General features: G+C 45.2%; 1 protein-coding gene across 1 annotated transcript in view; it reads left to right on the top strand.

The window, feature by feature from the left end:
• Positions 1–17,824, top strand: part of ITGA9 (integrin subunit alpha 9) — a 329,022-nt gene that overhangs the window by 17,973 nt on the left and 293,225 nt on the right. Inside the window, exon 4 of the mRNA XM_049766467.1 lies at positions 7,989–8,112. Within this exon, the coding sequence (XP_049622424.1) occupies positions 7,989–8,112 (124 nt within the window). The remainder of the gene's footprint in view (positions 1–7,988; positions 8,113–17,824) is intronic.

The following is a 17,824-nucleotide window of genomic DNA, read 5'->3' as shown; positions in this document are numbered from 1 at the left end:
TCCCATGTACATGATTTCATGTACCAGATCCATCATTAAGTCCATCACCAGTAAACCCAACTCCCTGCTTGAAAGACCCCAGTACTCCTTTTCAACACCCCCAGACTCATTTTTGTGGATCTGTTATTTTGTGCTTCTTTTGGCCCTTTCTGCTACTTTATTGAGCACCGTAAAATCCCACATATATGTTGAACTCTATCTATCCCTTTTCTTCTGACTGAATTCACTCAGCACAACAACCATCCAGGTTGAGGAAAATTGCATGATTTTGTTCTTTCTTAAGAAGCATAATATTCCATTGTGTATATCTACTACACGTTCCTGATCCATTTAGTTCTAGGTAGGCATTTGGGTTGTTTTTGTATTTTACCTCTTGTCCTAAGTGTTGTGGTAAATATAGGTGTGATATATCCTTTCAAATGAATGTTTTTGTGTTTGGAGGATAGATGCCAAGAAGTGGTATCACTGGAACATATGGGCCTATGTTTTTTGAGAGATCTCCATATTGCTTTCCACGAACGCTGAACCAGACCACATTACGCCCAGCAGTGAAGGAGGGCTCCCTTTCCCTAAATCCCTACCAACACAACAGCGTGTGACCAGACTTCTTGATATGAGCCTTTCTCACTGGTGTAAGATGATACCTCATTGTTGTTTTGATTTGCATTGTCCTAAGCTTGAGTGACATGAGCCCATTTTCTTTATATGCCTGTTGGCCATATGTATGTCTTTCTTGGGGGAAAGTTTTCATTTTTTTCTCCCTGTTTTGATAGGGTGGTTGGATATTTTGTTGCTGTTGATTTTGGGGAGTGTAAACCATGTCAATTTTAATGGTCATTGATTGGTTATTGGCTTCCCATGGTGTAGGAATACATTTTATCCTATCTGCTTATCTGTTTGGTGTTTGGAGGGAGACGAAAAGGAAAGGAAGTCTCTGCCATTGAGACTGGTCATAGACTTGAATGGGCTGGCTGAACAGTTCAGCCACCAGATACATGTGTGTATTCATATTTATCAAAAAGACATTTAAATTTCAGTCCTCAGTCACGTTAGCCACATTTTAAGGACTCGACAGCCACAAGTGCCTCCTGGCTACTGTCTGGAACCGTGCAGAGAGAAAACACTTGATCCTTCCAGAGACCTTCACCTTACTGAACAGTCAAGGAATTCCTGATGCCTTCAGAGTGTTGCTCTGTTCTTTTTCCACCCACAATTTTCTATTGTAGACTCACACTAGTGCCTTTGTCAGGCACAACTTCACAAGAGTGGCTGAGGGTTTTCCCTAATAGCTATAGGCAGCCCCATTGCCCCTGCACCAGAAATGCCCTAGCCAGCAGAGTGACCTTTTGCCTTCATAGATTTGTTTTTGGCTTTCCTGGTGTTTTATGTGAAGATTTTCCTTTAACTTGCTTACTCTGCAGTAGGAAGTTAGGGACTGGAAGATGATGCAAAGGGCTATAGCACATGCTTTCTTTCTGGAACCGTGGGTTTAATTCTTGGCACTGAATGGTTCCAAATATGCCAGGTGTGCCCTTCAAACAAGAATAGAGACTAGTTCTAGTTGTGATTTTACTGGGTCTTTCCTTTGGTTGCATGCTGTGACATTGAGGGGGTTGCATGTATTTCATCCAGGAGGTCCAGAGCAGCCTTCCCTAAATGGGTTGGTGATCTCTCCCTCTGCTCCCTGAGGAGCTGGATTTGTCAGGTTCCTCTCTGGCAAGCACTGTGCAACTGCACACGTTGCTTTCTGGCTCAGACAAAGCTGGTCCCTCTCGTCAGCCTCCAGAGAGGAAACAGCTGGATGCTGTCCCCAGAGCTGCCGGGCCTTCCTTGTGGAAACCGTCATAGGTCTTGTTGAGGGCCTGAATCCTGCTGTTGGCTACAATTTCTAGTGATTTAATCACTGTCTTGGGCTGCCCTGGAACCTCTCCAAGGCTCCACATTCCTCCAGACGTGTGGCCTGACCCTGACTGGATGCCTTGACCCCCGGAGGGCCAGCCACGTCTGCTCCCCTAGACACTGGGAGTAGGGTAGAAGATGAAGTTGGTCTGCTCTGAATCTGGGTGGCCTGAGGTCGAGCTTTAGGATAGAGAGGGGGCAGCTGGTGACACCACCCCGGATGCTCCCACTCCTGAGAGTGTCAAGACTGGAGCCATGAGGTCTGCCATGAGGTTCTTTCCTCTCTGTGGTCGGGCTTGTTTCTAGAAGTCTCTGCATGACTCTTAAGTCAGCCTGGTGAAGCGTTTCTCTGGGACAAGCACAGCAGTGAGGATGGGGTGTGGGTGAGGGCTGGCTTATGTGACATGAGGGCTCTGTGAGCCCCTGTGTGAATTTGCTACATGCAGTCACATTCACCTCTACCAGGTGAAGCTACTGAAGGAGAAGGTGGACATCAATGATCCTTTCAGTTTTTCACTGTGGCCAGAAACATGGAGCATTTGACTTCCCATCTTCTCCATTGCTGAGTATTCAGCATAACAATGAACTGTGTGTGTATGCTTGGGCAACCCATTACTAGACCTTTTGCAGTTTATGAAACTGAAGCTACCCATAGAAAAACTTCTGCTCCAACTCCCTTTGCTTGGCAATTTTATCTTAATTTTTTTCGGCCAGGTGTGGGGGCAGCCTTCTATGGAGTTTTCAGGTGGCCCAGGAACACTGTTGGCGATTCTAGCCTGGGTGGTCCAATGTGAGGGCTTGAGGGTGCCATGGTTTTAGGGATCACCAGTAATGTTGTCATGTTTGGGGTGTGTGTGTGCCATGTGGTATCAGGGATAAAACCTGGGTTGGGTTCATACAAGACTTTAACTTCTTTATACGTTACTACTTATCCTACCTCCTGAACTTCAACTTTCTTTTGTTTTTGTTTTTGTTTTTGGGCCACACCCGGAGGTGCTCAGGGGTTACTCCTGGCTGTCTGCTCAGAAATAGCTCCTGGCAGGCACGGGGGACCATATGGGACACTGGGATTCGAACCAACCACCTTTGGTCCTGGATCGGCTGCTTGCAAGGCAAACGCCGCTGTGCTATCTCTCTGGACCCAGAAGCCCCATTTCTTCCTTTATCTGCTAGCAGACATTGAGCTGCTTACTTATTGTGGTCATATTGCTTGTGAGCATGGCTGGGCAAATATGTCCTTGCGACCCTATCTCAGATGGCTGGCAGGTAAACATAAGAGGGGGATGGCAGAATTCTAAGGTGGCTCTGTGTTTAATATGTGTATTATGAGGACCCTCCATACTGGCTTTTTTGCAATGCCTGTCCTCTTTCCGGTTCCACCAACAGAGGATCGAGGCACGGTTTCCATTTCTCCACAATGTCACTAACATTTAATTTCTGGTGTTTGCTTATTTTCTTCAGTGAGAGCTTCCTGGTTTTGATTGAGTTTCCCTGACAATTGGTGATAATGAATACTTTTTTCATGTGTTTGCTGACCATCTGAATCTCTTCTTGAGAACTGTCTGTGCAAACTCTTTGCCCATTTTTGAGTGGGGGCAGTTGAGTCATCAACTGTTGAGTTGTGGTGGTTTTTGGTACACGTGTTGTTTGGCAGAGTGGCTTATTTCCCCCACCCCGCTGTTACTGGTGGTGTGTTGTCTTCATTGCTGATAATAGAACTGTCTGGAAGAGGTTTAATCTCTTTTGTACCATCAGAAACTTTGTGTAATGCTATTACCTGGCATAGGAGAGTTATTTGGTGTCTGGAAATGCTTCCTTTGTGTGGGGCCTGTTGGGGACAGAGAACGTGTCTTCCTGTCTACTTCAGCTCCAGACACTGTGTCTGAGGTGTCTACAGGTGCTTACTGAGTGCCGACCTCACGACAGTTAGGCACTAGATTTGCTGTCAGCTTTTTTTGGTGGTGAAGTCTAACTGGTTGATGGGAGCCAGAGGCAAAACTCTGTCAAATATCCTCTGGAAGTGCCTAGGTACTGATGAGAACAAGGCACAAGGAATGCTAGCCAAGCCTGTGGCTTGGAGGTTTCTATTCCCTCCTTCATTCCTCCTTTTTTCCCCCTCTTTTTGGTTTTAGGATGTGTTTCCACGGTCCCTTCCTTCACTGTCTCCTCTACATAAGCAAGCTGTGCTCCTCTTGATCTCTAATCTTTCCTCAGGCCCAGATTTCCCTGGTTGATCCCTTCATTGACAATTCAGGGAGGCTCCCTTTGTATTTTTTCTGCCATTTTTATAGAATTGCTTCAATCATTTTGGAAACCACCTATCCATTTCTCCCTCCCTTCATTCTTCAACTTCCTTCCTTCCTTCCTTCCTTCCTTCCTTCCTTCCTTCCTTCCTTCCTTCCTTCCTTCCTTCCTTCCTTCCTTCCTTCCTTCCTTCCTTCCTTCCTTCCTTCCTTCCTTCCTTCCTTCCTTCCTCCCTCCCCCCTCTCTCCCTTCCTTCCTTACTTCCCTAGGCAATTCCAGAGATTAAGGTCGTTCCTGTGCACAGATCTCTTGTCTATACTTCTGAGCTGGTTTCCCAGCCATTGATCTTTTTTCTTTTTGGTGAATGTTTGCTAGCATTACTATGAGAAAGTGCACAGATGATTGGCTCTCCATGAAGTGAATGTGCTCAGTAGGGTTTCTCCAGCTCTGTAGAGGACCCTTTCTCATATCACCCAGGTCAGCCCCTCTTCCCTGTGGGGAGCCATGGCCAGGATTATCAATGCTTTGTCTCCCCTTACCCTGCACAAGCCTGTGGCCCAGGACTTGGACCCAGTTGTGTGGCGTGCATCCACAGCAGCTGGAGCTGTGGCTCTCTGTCCATGGTAATGGCATGTGATTGAGGTCAGGGTTGGGGACCCACATGCCTTTGGGGTGAGCCAGAGTCAGTCTGAGAGGCTGCGACCTTTTTCCACCCTGTTCCCCACCCCAAGGAAGGACATACTTTTTCCATCTTTTAAATACATTGTTTATTTTCTTTCTCTCTTTATTCTTTTGGGAGGAAAAACAATCCTTGTAACTTGAACTATGTCAGATTTTGAGATTTGGGGTGCCACTAGAAGCCCCTCCTTGTTCTTATGAATATTTGAACTCTAAGCTTGATCGACTGTAGCTATTTCATGAGAAGATTCTTTCCTCCCCGATCCTGCTCTCTGCCCCCTTCTAAGAATTCACTTGGAGAGATTGATGGATACACTGGAGACAGTCCCTACGATTTTGTTTTGTTTTGTTTTGTTTTTGGATGTAGGGGTCAAAGTGACATTTATGTAGAATGATATTCAGAGCTAAACGGTTTCTTCTTTTTCAAATTTATACTGGGAGTTGCTTTTCCTCTGGATAATGCCTTTGACACTTAGAACTCTGACCTTACAGAATGCTTTAATTTTAGTTTTGCTTACTGTGAAACACAACGCTTGGCTTTTAGAAAAATCCTCCAAGAGACCATTTAAATAATTTATGGCACTTAAAAACCAAAACAAGGCCATGGAGACAGTAAAGTAGACTTTAAATATACCATGTCCTTCCTTTCATAGCATCAGTTTGCCCCAATAGACAGTCACTCTTTTATGGTCCACTCAGCCCCCAAAATGCAAAACATGCTGAACCCTAGAAGCCAAGACTTTGTTGAATGCAAACTGAGATACAACTAATTTGCCTCACCAAGTCCATGTTAATTAGTGGTCCAGATTTGCTTGATGGGTTGGAAAACTGAGGCTGGTGGACAGTCAGTCTGCCATTCAGTTATCTACAATAAAGCCAGGTTCCAGAGGAACCCAGCCTCAAACACTGACCCTGAGTGGTGATTTTAAAAGTCATCCGCCCTGTAGGCCAGGCTAGAGGGACATAGTCACACATAGTTGCCTCCGAGAGTAGCCTTGACTGGCTTGTCCTTTGGGAACTAGGAGACCCAAGGTGGAAAATGCTTTCTAGTAAGGCAAGGAAGACTCTGAGACTTTCAAGTTTCAGTACTTACTGTCTCTGTAATTTAAGTGAAGTTTCTACAACCTGGGAAATGGAAAATTGTCAAGTTTCCTCCTCTACCGTCTTCCTTGGTTGCAGAGGAGGTCAAAGGTGGCTCCATACGGATGGAAATGTGAGTGAAGGAAAATAAGCAGTTGAGCATCTGATGTGCTTGAAGAAGAGTGTGCTTTGTGTGGAGGGATGGGAGGGTCTGGTAGAGGAGGAGGAGCTGGGGAAATAGTAAGTCCCCCAAGGAAGTTGTTTAAGAGATGATGGGAAATGGGGTGGGGCGGTGGTGGTCGTGGTGATCTGTCTGTCTTCGAGGCTTCCTGTCCAAAGACCAACCTCCCTCATCTTCACACACCCTGTCCTGGACTATTCTACTGGTCCCCTCTCTGCTGCTTGGTCAGTTTTGAGGGGACCCTCCTCTGAGCAACTATAGGACCAGCCAATTCCCATAGAGAGAGGCTGCCGTGAGCAGTGGAAATGTTCTCTCTATGGCTCACAGTTTGGTCGCATGAGCGGACATGCTTGTTAACTACTCTGGAAAAGGAACTCTTGGCATCTGTGCCTTTTGCTGCCTGTAAGTCTAGTTAAAACTAATCAACAACCATTTACTTCAGGCTAATAACGATCCATTTGTTGAAATGTTTCTGTAGGAACATTTATTAGAGAAGTACAGTATCAGCAGTTTTCTCATGATAACGAGGCTCAGTATTATACATATATATATATAGATAGATAGATAGATAGATAGATAGATATGTTGAATCTAAACAGGAGACCCCCCCAAGTATTCTCTATAGCCCTGTAGCCTTGGGGTCCCTTACAGGTACTTGGGGGCCTATCCTGGCCTTTCTGAACCATTATCTCAGGGTGTCTGGTGTCCTGGGTAATGCAGATGAGGATCATGATTGGTTGTTTTTTGTTTGTTTGCTTTTGTTTTTTGGTTTTGGGTCACACCTAGTGATGCTCAGGGATGACTTCTGGCTCTGTGCTCAGAAACTGCCCCTGGCACGCTCGGGGGACCATACGGGATGCTGGGATCAAACCTGGGTCTGTCCTGGGTCAGCCACATACAAGTCAAACGCCCTACTGTGTGCTATCGCTCTGGCCCACTGGGGATCAAGTTTGATGTTGGCCAAGAACACAGGAGCTGGGGAAATGATCAGAGGGGCTGTCTTCTAGCCTTTTTTCCTACATGAGGATATGAAGGTGTTCCCCAATGACCCAAGAGAAGTCAATCATTCTTGGAAGCAGGAACTCAGCATCTAGGGGCTGAGGGATCCCAGCCAAGGGCAGGCTGGTCTGGGGGCCAGGGGTCCCAGTGGGGTTGCAGGTGGTTTTCTTACTTTTCATCCAGTTTCCATTTCCTTCTTCCTGCCCTCTTTGCACCAGGGACTTCTTCAGGACCTGTTGGTCTGCCTGCGCCCTTCTATCCACCATGGCCCCTGCCCTGATTCAGGCTACCATCAAATGCACCCATCCACTCTGGTCCTCCCAGTCTTCACTCCATGGCTGAGTTCTCTTAGCTGCAGATCAGGTCTCACACTGCCTGTCCCTCTTTCTAGAGCAGCTGTTCAGATAGACATCCTGGGGGCAGGATGACTTCCTAACTCCAACCAGCTCCAACGAGCCCCAAACAGTCCCAACACCACAACCAGTCTCAAATAGTCCCAACTAGCCCCAACCAGCCTGTTGCCCCTTCTTTCTAAGAATCTCTCAGCCTTTCCCACTGCTATTACTTGTCAGCAAGAAGCACTTAGACCTCAGAACTGAGGACTCAGAAATCCTCTGAGCTGTCCTGCTTTCAATTATCCATTCCCTTATCCCATGCTTCACACCCAGGCCCAGGTGCTAGCTCCTGTTCTCCTCTATTTAGGTCTTTTTAAACTCTTTTTTTGTTTTACCAGTAGCTCTTAGGGTTTGCTCTTGTGTTCCCTATAGTTGGAAAGGGTCCCTTGCGATCCAGAGTAGGAGAGAAAATGAGACCTCTGCCTTGTAACACCTTCTGTTCCCACAGAAATACCTGCTACTTTCTGGAGTCTGCCTGTCTGCCCATGCTGAATTATCTCTCTGTCTTCTAGGCCTGTGCTCACCGCTGGAAGAATATCTACTATGAGACAGACCACATCCTGCCCCATGGCTTCTGCTACATCATCCCATCCAACCTCCAGGCTAAAGGCAGGACGCTAATCCCTTGCTATGAAGGTCAGTGCTATTGGGTCTCTTTTCTTGCTTACCTGTGCCAGGCCCCAGATAAGCTCCTTTCCTCAACCTCCATGCCCTCAGCTCTCCTAATGCCAATATTGGCACCACCATGATTACATGTGGTTTCTCATCTCCCCGGCAAAGGAGTTGAGTGAAAAAGTCCGGCAGTACAGCCTTGCCCATCTCTGGCCTATCACCTATAGGACTTTTCCCCAAGCTTATTCAATTTGTAGACTATTAGAACTCTATATCCTGGCACTGCCCAGTGTTGTGCAATCCAGAGAAGCTTGCCTTACTCTCTGGATCTGTTTCCTCTCTTGAAAATCTAGAGGTTGGCTCAGATGGTCTCTACTGTCCTGTGCTCTTCCCAGGTGCCCTTAAGGCTCCTGAGAGGGCTCCTAGCTTTACCCAGGCAGGACCTAAAGTTGGAGCAGAAGTGTCATAAGTCAGGCCTGATTTCATGACATCTTGGAGTGACTTTTCTTCCTCCTTTAGCTGGTGCCCCTCAGCAAAGTTTTATTTAATTAAAATTAAAAATTATTTTGTTTTGGTTTTAGACCACATGCAAGGGTGTTCAGGGCTTATCTTTGATCCTGTGCTCAGAGATCAATCCTAGTAGGGCTTGGCAACCATATGGGATGTCAGAGATCAAACTCAGGTCAGCTGTGTGCAAGCTCAAGGTCTTTCCAACAACCAAGACCTCTGACCAAGAGCCACTCTGGATGTGGGAGTGGGGGAAAGAGAGGGTGTGTGGACTGAGATGGAAATATGTCTTCTCAGATTCTCTGCTTAAAACCTTCATGCACTTGGGCTCTTAACCCTCCCATCCACACCCCCATACACAGCCTATCCTATTGATCCTGGGGGTGAGGGCTTCAGGACTCAGCCTCCCTCCCTTTAGGGTTACGCCTTCCACGCCATGATGTTTTAGTCCCAACCTAAGTGACACAGAACCCCTTTCCCTTTCTGAGCTGGTGCTGTTTGTGTTTTCATCTCTGCCTGCCCCTCTTGTACTTCTTATTTATTTGTTCAGGCATGGTGCCTACTAGGCCCAGTTCACAGCTGGGTGGGGGGGGCTCTTGTGTTTTCTTGGGTGTGGGTTTTGTGGCCACCAGTAAGGGCTCTAAGAAATGAAAGACTCGGAGACCCGTAGGAAGCCCACAAAAGCCTGTACGAGGCACAGACTGTCTCTCCACTTCTCCTCTCTGAGATAGTCTCCTCCTAGTTCCCAGTACTGACATTCGATCAGCTCCAACAGGGCCTTGTGGGACCAGCAGAAAAGCTTCATCTCAGCTAAGGTGGCACTGGAGGAAAAGCACAAAATGCACAAAAAAGAGGTGAGGGTTTCCACTGCCCCTGCTGCTTCCCAGGAAGTCAAGAAACACACACCCAGGGCTACTTGTTGAGACCCTTTCTCCCAACCAGGAAGGGAGGGAAGATCAGGGGGCAATGGAGCCAGACACCCTCTGAGCCCAGTTGATTACACAAATGCCCACACTTGGCTTCACTCAGGAGCATAAAACCAGTGAAAGGGACTCATGCTGCAGCCTGCCCCTTGGTTTGCTCTGTCTCCCTCCAAAAGCACCAGAAGGCATCAGGGTAACCCTGGAAGCCAGGTTGGAAGTCCATATAACTCTCTGGCCATCACATTGAACTCTTAGCTGGCCTTCCAGCAGCAAGGTTCACAGTGGGCTGTCTTGATCTGAGGACCCTCCATAGGTCCTCACTGATTCTGAACACTTCTGAAACACCATTGTTTCCTTTCACTTGGGTTTGAATATGGGGAGTTTATTTTGGAAGTTATCTCTCCAGCTCATGGGTGTAGAGGTGAGAGTGAGGAAGGAAGACCAGTGCATTGGGCACAAAAGACCCACAGACCACTGGAATGAGGTTTTAGGAACATTCCAGGGCCAGTGGAGAATGGGCACCTCAGGTGCAGGGGTGGGCTTTATCCATGTGGACTTCAGTTTTGACATTTTTGATTCCAAGCCAAGAGATTCAGGTACTGGTACGTGGCAGTCAGAAATGGTAGGTGCTGGGTGGGGGTAGGAGGAGGTGGGAGCAGGGGTCCCCGTAGGTGGGCTTTTATACTGCTATTTTTCCCGTTCCAGAGGAAGAAGCCAGGAATGGGAGCTTAAGCAGGTCACCCAGTTCAGTCTGGACAGGAGCTTGATTGGGCATCTTTCTTGTTTCAGCAAACCATTTGGTACCCTGGTTGTTGTTGGTGGGGATACCTGCTCATTTATGTTTTGGAGTTTCTATTTAGATGAGACTAGACTTAGGACCAGACTTCAATCCTTCAACTTCTTCAACATAAGAGGACAATGTTGGAACAATCTCGGAGGTAGATTCACACTCACAGGCACCTGCTCTCAGAAGCAGGACCTATAGGCCTTCTGTTAAATGCTCTGGTAGAAGCATGTTGCGTGTCATGTACTTGTGAGAGATAGGAATAGACATGGGGCCAGGTGATAGGTTAGACTCGGGTCCGTTCCTCACATGTGAGGGTCTGTCCTCATTACCTGTACCTTAGAAGGCATCACTTTGGCTGGGGAGGTGGGTCGGAATTGGTGCATGTGCTTTGCATGTGGTAGCCCCATTTCCAATACTAGCACCGCTGGTCTCTTGAGCACAACTAGGTGTAAACCCCCCCCTCATTAAAGGGAAGTTACCTTTTTTCCATCACATACTTGGGTGCTTCCAATTGTGATTCCATCAACCACCTCTGGCCAGTCTGTGATGGACAAGTGGGAAAGGTACACTTGCTGCTGACCAAGGGCCATGTTCACTTGTTTAGTGGTCACTGTTTGACACAGAGCACAGCTTTTGAACTTGAATTCCTTCAAGATATTTCTTCTCTGTTATTGTTCCTTGACTTATTGATGGCCAGATGGACCCAGAAAATAATTTTTTAAGATGGTGTTATCCCCGCTCTGTGTTCCACTTCTTCTAGAAGAACGGATGGAAAGGAGTGTAGGTCACAGTTTAGAGGGTTTCTGTGTTTATTTTTGGTTTGGAAATCTCTACCTCCCTCTCTTGGTTCTAAATTTTAATCTATTTTGGTTCTAAAGGCAGCCACTGTTTTCTTTGAGGTGAAAAATATTAGTGGTACTGACCCAAAGAGATATTGCAGCAGATAAGGCACTTGCATTGTAAGCAACTAACCTAGTTCAATCCCTCCATGACACATGGTCCTCAGGCTTGTCCCAAGGGATCCCTAAATGCAGCCCTAGAAGTAAACCCTGATCATCACTGTTTATGGCATAAAACAAGCCCAAAATAAGTTGGTGATGCGAGTTTTGTGCCATCACATCATGGTTATATGACACAGAAGGATTTTAGAGTTTGACCTTTTAGACGATATAGATCAGCCTTCTGTCTGTAATGAGACCAGATATCTCAGAGTGTGAGACTGGGAGATGTGATATATTTGCTGCACTTAATTTGATAAGTTAATTAATTAAGGCTGCACTTAATTTACATGCAATGGAGAGGCAGCGTAGTTAATGGTCAGTTATCCCAGCGCACACTCTATCCAAGTTCAAGTTCTCACTCTGCTGCTAATTCTGATCTGCTTTTTGTGAGCCGCTTATCCTTTCCTTGCCGGATGACCCTTGAGAGGCTGTGAAGAGAACTTAGTTGATACTTAAAACATTATTAGACTAGCGCCCAGCACATACTTGCTAATAAAGCTACATACTAAGCATGCATGTGCATAAGCCAATTATTTTTAATCAGCAGAACTAATTTGCTAGAAACAGCATTTGTATAATCCTAGTAAGTAGGTGCTGGAGACTGTGCTAAGCGCCTGGCAGATAAAGCCCAAATGGCACTGCCCCAGTTACAAGAGGTTCCACTGTCTATAGGGGGAAATAGAAAAGGAAGCACAGGCAATGCCTATGTGGATTTGTGGGGCACCTCTCTTCAGCTTTTGACAGGTGAAAGTTACTTCACTTGTCAGCAGGGAAACCCGAGACCCACTTAGAGACCACAGCCTGTGGGAGCCCCTGGAAATGGGGGTGGGTGGGTTGGAGTCACCACGGGGTGGTGGTGAGTGCTGAGGACTGTGGGTGAGGGGAATCTCTGTGGAGGCCCTCCTGCCCCCATGCTTTTGCTCGTCTCTGGGCCCTGGGAAGAGAGGGAAACAGGAAGCCATCTTGTCTTACTTCTGAGGGTTATTGAGAGGAACATGTGAGAACTTAGGTAACAGTGCTGGGAAGGTCAAATCATTCTGTCACTGCAACCTCATGCAGGATATTGGCAGGGTGGGTGTGGGGTTCATGGATGAGCGTCTTAGAGTGTGAGGGCACTCAGCTGACCAAAAACGCCTTCAACTTTGGAATTCTTACAACATGGGATTGGTACAATCACACACACACACACACACACACACACACACGTCTACAACTTTGGAATTCTTACACATGGGTTTGGTACAATCACACACACACACACACACACACACACACACACACACACACACACACACACACACACACACACACACACACACCCATGGCTGTTCAGGTGCTTCCTGTTTCGGGTTGGGTGGGAAGCACTCTCAGCATTTCCTGTTGGGTGAGAGAACATGCAGAGGGAATGAGAAACGGAATTTCGGAGGCAGAGTGAAAGGAAGGAGAGGAGCTTTCTCCCTCCTGTCAAGCCCTGTGTTTGAGGATGAGGGCATTGTTCCCACCTCTACGGCTTTTTGGCTTACTGGGTGAGAAAAAGAGAGGGGGCAGCAGGATGCCTACAGGAAGGGGTTTATGACCTCAACAGAACTCAACAGGACTATAGAATGATCCTCTGAAGGGAATCGGGCCAGTTCAGGACTTCCAGAAGTGAAGTCAGCGACTGTGATAAAACCAGACACAGAGATCTCTTTCATCCTTGGCGCTCGAGCCTGCTGAAACAAGAAGCCAGAGCTTGGCCAGAGGAAGTGTGTGAATAAGCCATCTTTACTGGATGGAAAATCTTCTCTACTACAGTGTAGCTGGAGAGTAGCCTGGTTAAATATACAAAACGTGTTCAAGATAAAATCCTGATAAGGAAAGACAAGGAAAGGCAGTTGACATACCGTCATATTTCAGGCTTCATTTCAAAATCAGGCTTTATGATGATGGAATTCTGGGACCCAATAAGCACCCAGGTCTTGAGTAGTCTTGGGCCCTCAGTGCCTTTGGATATAAAAATGGGAAGACTGATTGCATAATAGAGAAGTAAGCTTCCAAAAGTGTCTAACATGATTTTTACTCATAGCAAACTCAACACATCTGACTTTTGGATACCATAGTCTTAATATAGAGACATTTTCTAGATTATGATTCTTTTCATTGTTATTAAAAATGTTAGGTACCATGATTTACACTATTGATAATGGCAGGATTTCATGCAGAGAACATTCTGGGTTTAGTCACACCCAGCAGATCATGGGGAGGGGGGCTCAGGGGAAAGCCCCTAGTGGTGTTCAGAGGATCATAAGATGCACTTAATAAAACCAAGGTCTGCCACAAGCAAAATATGTTCAAGCCCCCAAGTTGAGTATGAACGAAGTGATTTTAAGAGCCCTTGAATAAAAGTATAATTTAAGTACTGCAATGATAACTAATTTACCTGCTTTACTTGTTTGGTAAGTTCTTCTTGTAAATGATCTAAAGATTGAACACATGCTTCAATGGTTAGTTTGGCTTTATTGGGATCTGGATTGATCCAATTTTACTAGATTTAAAAGTTGTCCCATCGATTCCAAATATTACTGGCCTATACTCTTTACTGTCCATGGTGGATGCCTTTTACTCATAATTGCTTTTGCATCTCTCAGGAATTGTCTTCCCTTTAGATAACCCATTCCAATGTGAAGTTTTCTTCCCCCAATTCTAATGTGAAAGGCCTGAGTTCTCCAGGGGATAAAAATCAATTGAGACCCATTTAAAAATGAAAAGCAATTGAGGTTTGGTTTTTGCCATGTTGTGTATTCCTTTTGCTTTGGAGAAATCCATAAAAGGCTGCTGGTCCATTAAAAATCTTCAAGTACAGGCCTTGTAAATTTTTATTAAATAAAGAACTCAGCATTTACATCGGGTTTTATGGTTTCCAAAGAGCTTTAGTAAACATGATCTCATTTGAGTAAATAGAGCAAACTTAACAAAGTGGATGTCCTTCTGTACCACAGCCAGTGGAGGTGGAAGGGGGCCCTCAGGGGCAGAGAGTAAGGGTGTCTAGAGGGCTATCCAGGGTGAAGGCAGAGGCCAGGCATCTCAGCAGTGGTTCCTCGAGACTCAGAGAGTCCCATTTAGCATTTGTTTCCATGCCAGAGAACTTTATATTGGGCGCACACACATTGTAGACTTCCAACGTTTCCAGACCCTGTTGGCTTAAGCCACATCCTCTGACACTCTCCTTCTACATGGCAATATTATAGAACTTACACTTTTGTGGGACTAGAGAGATAGTTCGATGAGTAGGACTCTTACACATGGTTAATTTGGGTTCAATCTTAGCACCACATCTGGTTTACCTGAGAATGACCAGGAGTGATCCTGAGTACAGCTACAGTTCCCCTTAGCAGAGCTGGCTGTGGAAACTAAACAAAAAAGTAAAATAAAATTGCACATTTGTATGACTGCAGCCTTGGGTTTTGTTCTTCTCAGGCACTAACGGACTCGGTTTACAGAGCCTTGAGTAAAGGTGTCGGATCTTGTGCTAGATATAATCTGTATGATTTTATTAAGTGACTGCATCATTTTGGGCTAAGTATTCTTAGCTCCCCCGTGCAAAGGAGAAAATAGAGAACCTAGGAGGTCAGTGAAGGTCATAGATCTGTGAAGCAGAGGGCAAGTTGCTGGTGTTGATGTTAAAGTATGAGTTTTTGTATTATTTGTTGTTATTTTCACTGGGATCTGCCTGTCATAAAGCTTCCTTTATTTGCTTGATGTGCCTCTAAAGCTATTTCTGCTTTGAAAGCAGGAGTTGGTAACACAGGTTATTAGGTTCTGGGGGGAAGGACAAAAAGGAGGACAGATTTATTTATTGTTTTATATTGATGTCTATTTCTTGCTTTATATTTTGGTGCCACATCCAGCTATGCTCAGGGCTTACTCCTAGTTTTGTGCCCAGAGATCACTCTTGGCAAGGCTTGGAGACCATATGGGATGCCAAAGATCACGTGGGAGTCAGGCACTTTGTCCTCTGTATTCTCTGGTCCCTAAAAAAACAAATTTATTGTGGGAAATGACAGGACCTAAACTTTGCTCTTTTAATTTTTCCACCATGCTGGGATGGAATTCAGGCCACACATCTACAAGTTGTACCATCCCTAGCTCCACTTATGTGTTTTTGTATTATTATTAAAATAATTATATGAATATAATTATAAATAAAATATTTTACAGTTACAATAAAATATAAGTACTTTGGGGACTGGAGACATAGCACAGCAGTAGGGCGTTTTCTTTGCTTGCAGCTGATTCTGGACAGATGGTGGTTTAAATCCCGGCATCCCATATGGTCCCCTGAGCCTATCAGGAGTGATTTCTGAGCACAGAGCCAGGAGTAATCTCTGAGTGCAACTGGGTGTGACCCAAAAACAAAAACAAAAAAACAAATAAACAGAAAAAATCTAAGTACTTACAAATAAAAAATTTTTTTAAATGTGATTTTTGATTTTGGGGCCGTACCCAGCAGTGCTCAGGGTTTAAGCTTGGCTCTGGGTTCACTCCTGGTGAGGTGTGGGGGACCTAACTAGAGTATAGATTTTGGCTGAGGTTAGGTGTGCTGGCTCCAAAACTTTTCTTTCTTTTAAAGCCCAGAAGGTGATCGTTGGGGATGTGGGCAGGAGGCTGTACCACATGTTGCTCTCAACTTCAGGATGCCTGGTGTGCCTCAAGCTGCTACGCCAACCTGGTGACTTTAAGGATGCCACTTGCTGTCTCTGAGCAATCTGTGGAATGAAAGGCAGGACTAGTCTTACTGGGTATTTCCTAAGGAACATTTTTTCTTCAAAGCCCCTTTCTCTCACTTAATTGTGAGTTTCGGGCCTCCTGCAATTTGCCTTTAATGTTCACCACAGCTAATGCCAATTATTTTGATAAATGGTCTCCCTTCCTCAACAATGTGGTCATTAAACTATTTAATTTTTTTCCATTTAAGCTGTGGTTCCTCCTTCAGAGGTCCCTCGTTTATGGAGGCTTGACCTTTCTTCACTTTTCTATGTGGAAATGTTCTTTTATGACTATCTGTCCAAATTCATTGTTTTCTAAGTTATTGCTTAATTATCCATTGTTGAATATTCACTCAGAAGTTGAGTAGAACTTTAGAAATAATCTGAGACTGGGGAAATTATTTTTTCCTCATGGTTAAGCTGAGGAACTACGGGACCAATGAAAATTAACATATTGTTGGAACTAGGGAGAAAACTTTCATGCCCTCAGTTCTCTGAACCCCTGTATGGCCTCTTTCTTCTTCTCCCAAGTACTAGTAGATGCAGTTCTGATGACTTTTGAGCACCTCTGGCTTGAGTACCACTTGATATGATTCCTGATTTTTCTTTCAAGACGTTAAAGCATCAATTTTAAAAGACAATACATCTACGTTCATTTCTGGTCTATTAACAATAACCAAGATCTGGATAGAATTCAAGTGTCCTAGACAAGTGAGTGGATAAAGAAGCTGTGTTCTAGGGTTGAAGAAGTAACATAGTGGGTAGAATGCTTGCCTTGCACTCAGCCGGTTCGATCCCAGGCATCTCATATGATCCCTACAACCTGCCAGGAGTAATTTCTGATTGCAGAGCCAGGAGTAAACCCTGAGCGCCACTGGGTGTGGCCCCAAAATCACCCCCCCCCAAAGAAATTGTGTTTGTATATGCAATGGAATACCATACAGCTACAAACATGATCTATTGCTTTTGCTACAAGTTGGAAGGAAATAGAGAAAATCATATTAAGTGAAATAAGTCAGTGGGAGAAGGATGGATGCCAGATTATCTCACTCCAGTGTGGCACACCAAGAAACAAAGAAAGGGAATGGACAGTGTTCAATGAAAACAAACTCTCAGGCTCTGAAAACAGAACTGGTTGCCAACGTGGGTTTGCCAGGACAGACTAGAAATAACACAGGGGCAGTGTGGCGTATGTTGGGGCACTCTGGTGATGGTAGAAGTGCAGTAAACTTGACAGTATTGTAACCATGTTAACTCAATTAAAAAAAAAAAAGCCAATGTCAAAAAGACTAGTTTTGGAAGATAGGCTTTCTGAAGTTTTAGGAGAGAAAGATTAGGAAGAATACATGTATGCTGTATAAAAATCTTAATCTTTCCTAGGGGAGGGTTTGATCTCCCTTTGTGTTTTGGAACCCATACAGGAAATCACCCCACCCAGGTTCTTTTCTGAATGCACTAAATTTTATCCCTTTAAGCCCCACCCATTGAGTTACAGACTGTGAACATTTGGAAAACAGCATTTTTTTTTTCTTCTTCTCTGAATTGCCTTCTGTTTAGATAGGGTTTAGTTAAACCAGTATCTGGGCCCAGGCAAATAGTGCCATTTTTAGGATGGAGGAACCGTTGGACTTACTGAATCCAAGTATGTGACTTTGGCCAAGTAACCAAACCTCCCAGCCACAGAAAGAGCTCAAGGTCTTCCCTTTGCTGCCGTGGAATTGCTGGGCTCCCTTCATTCAGCTACAGCCATATCTTTGCTTGCCAGGTTCAGTG

The sequence above is a fragment of the Suncus etruscus genome, chromosome 20 (assembly GCF_024139225.1).
Source record: "Suncus etruscus isolate mSunEtr1 chromosome 20, mSunEtr1.pri.cur, whole genome shotgun sequence".
NCBI classification, from domain to species: Eukaryota; Metazoa; Chordata; class Mammalia; order Eulipotyphla; family Soricidae; genus Suncus; species Suncus etruscus.
Note: the sequence above shows the minus strand (reverse complement) of the source record. Positions and strands in the feature narration are given on the sequence as shown.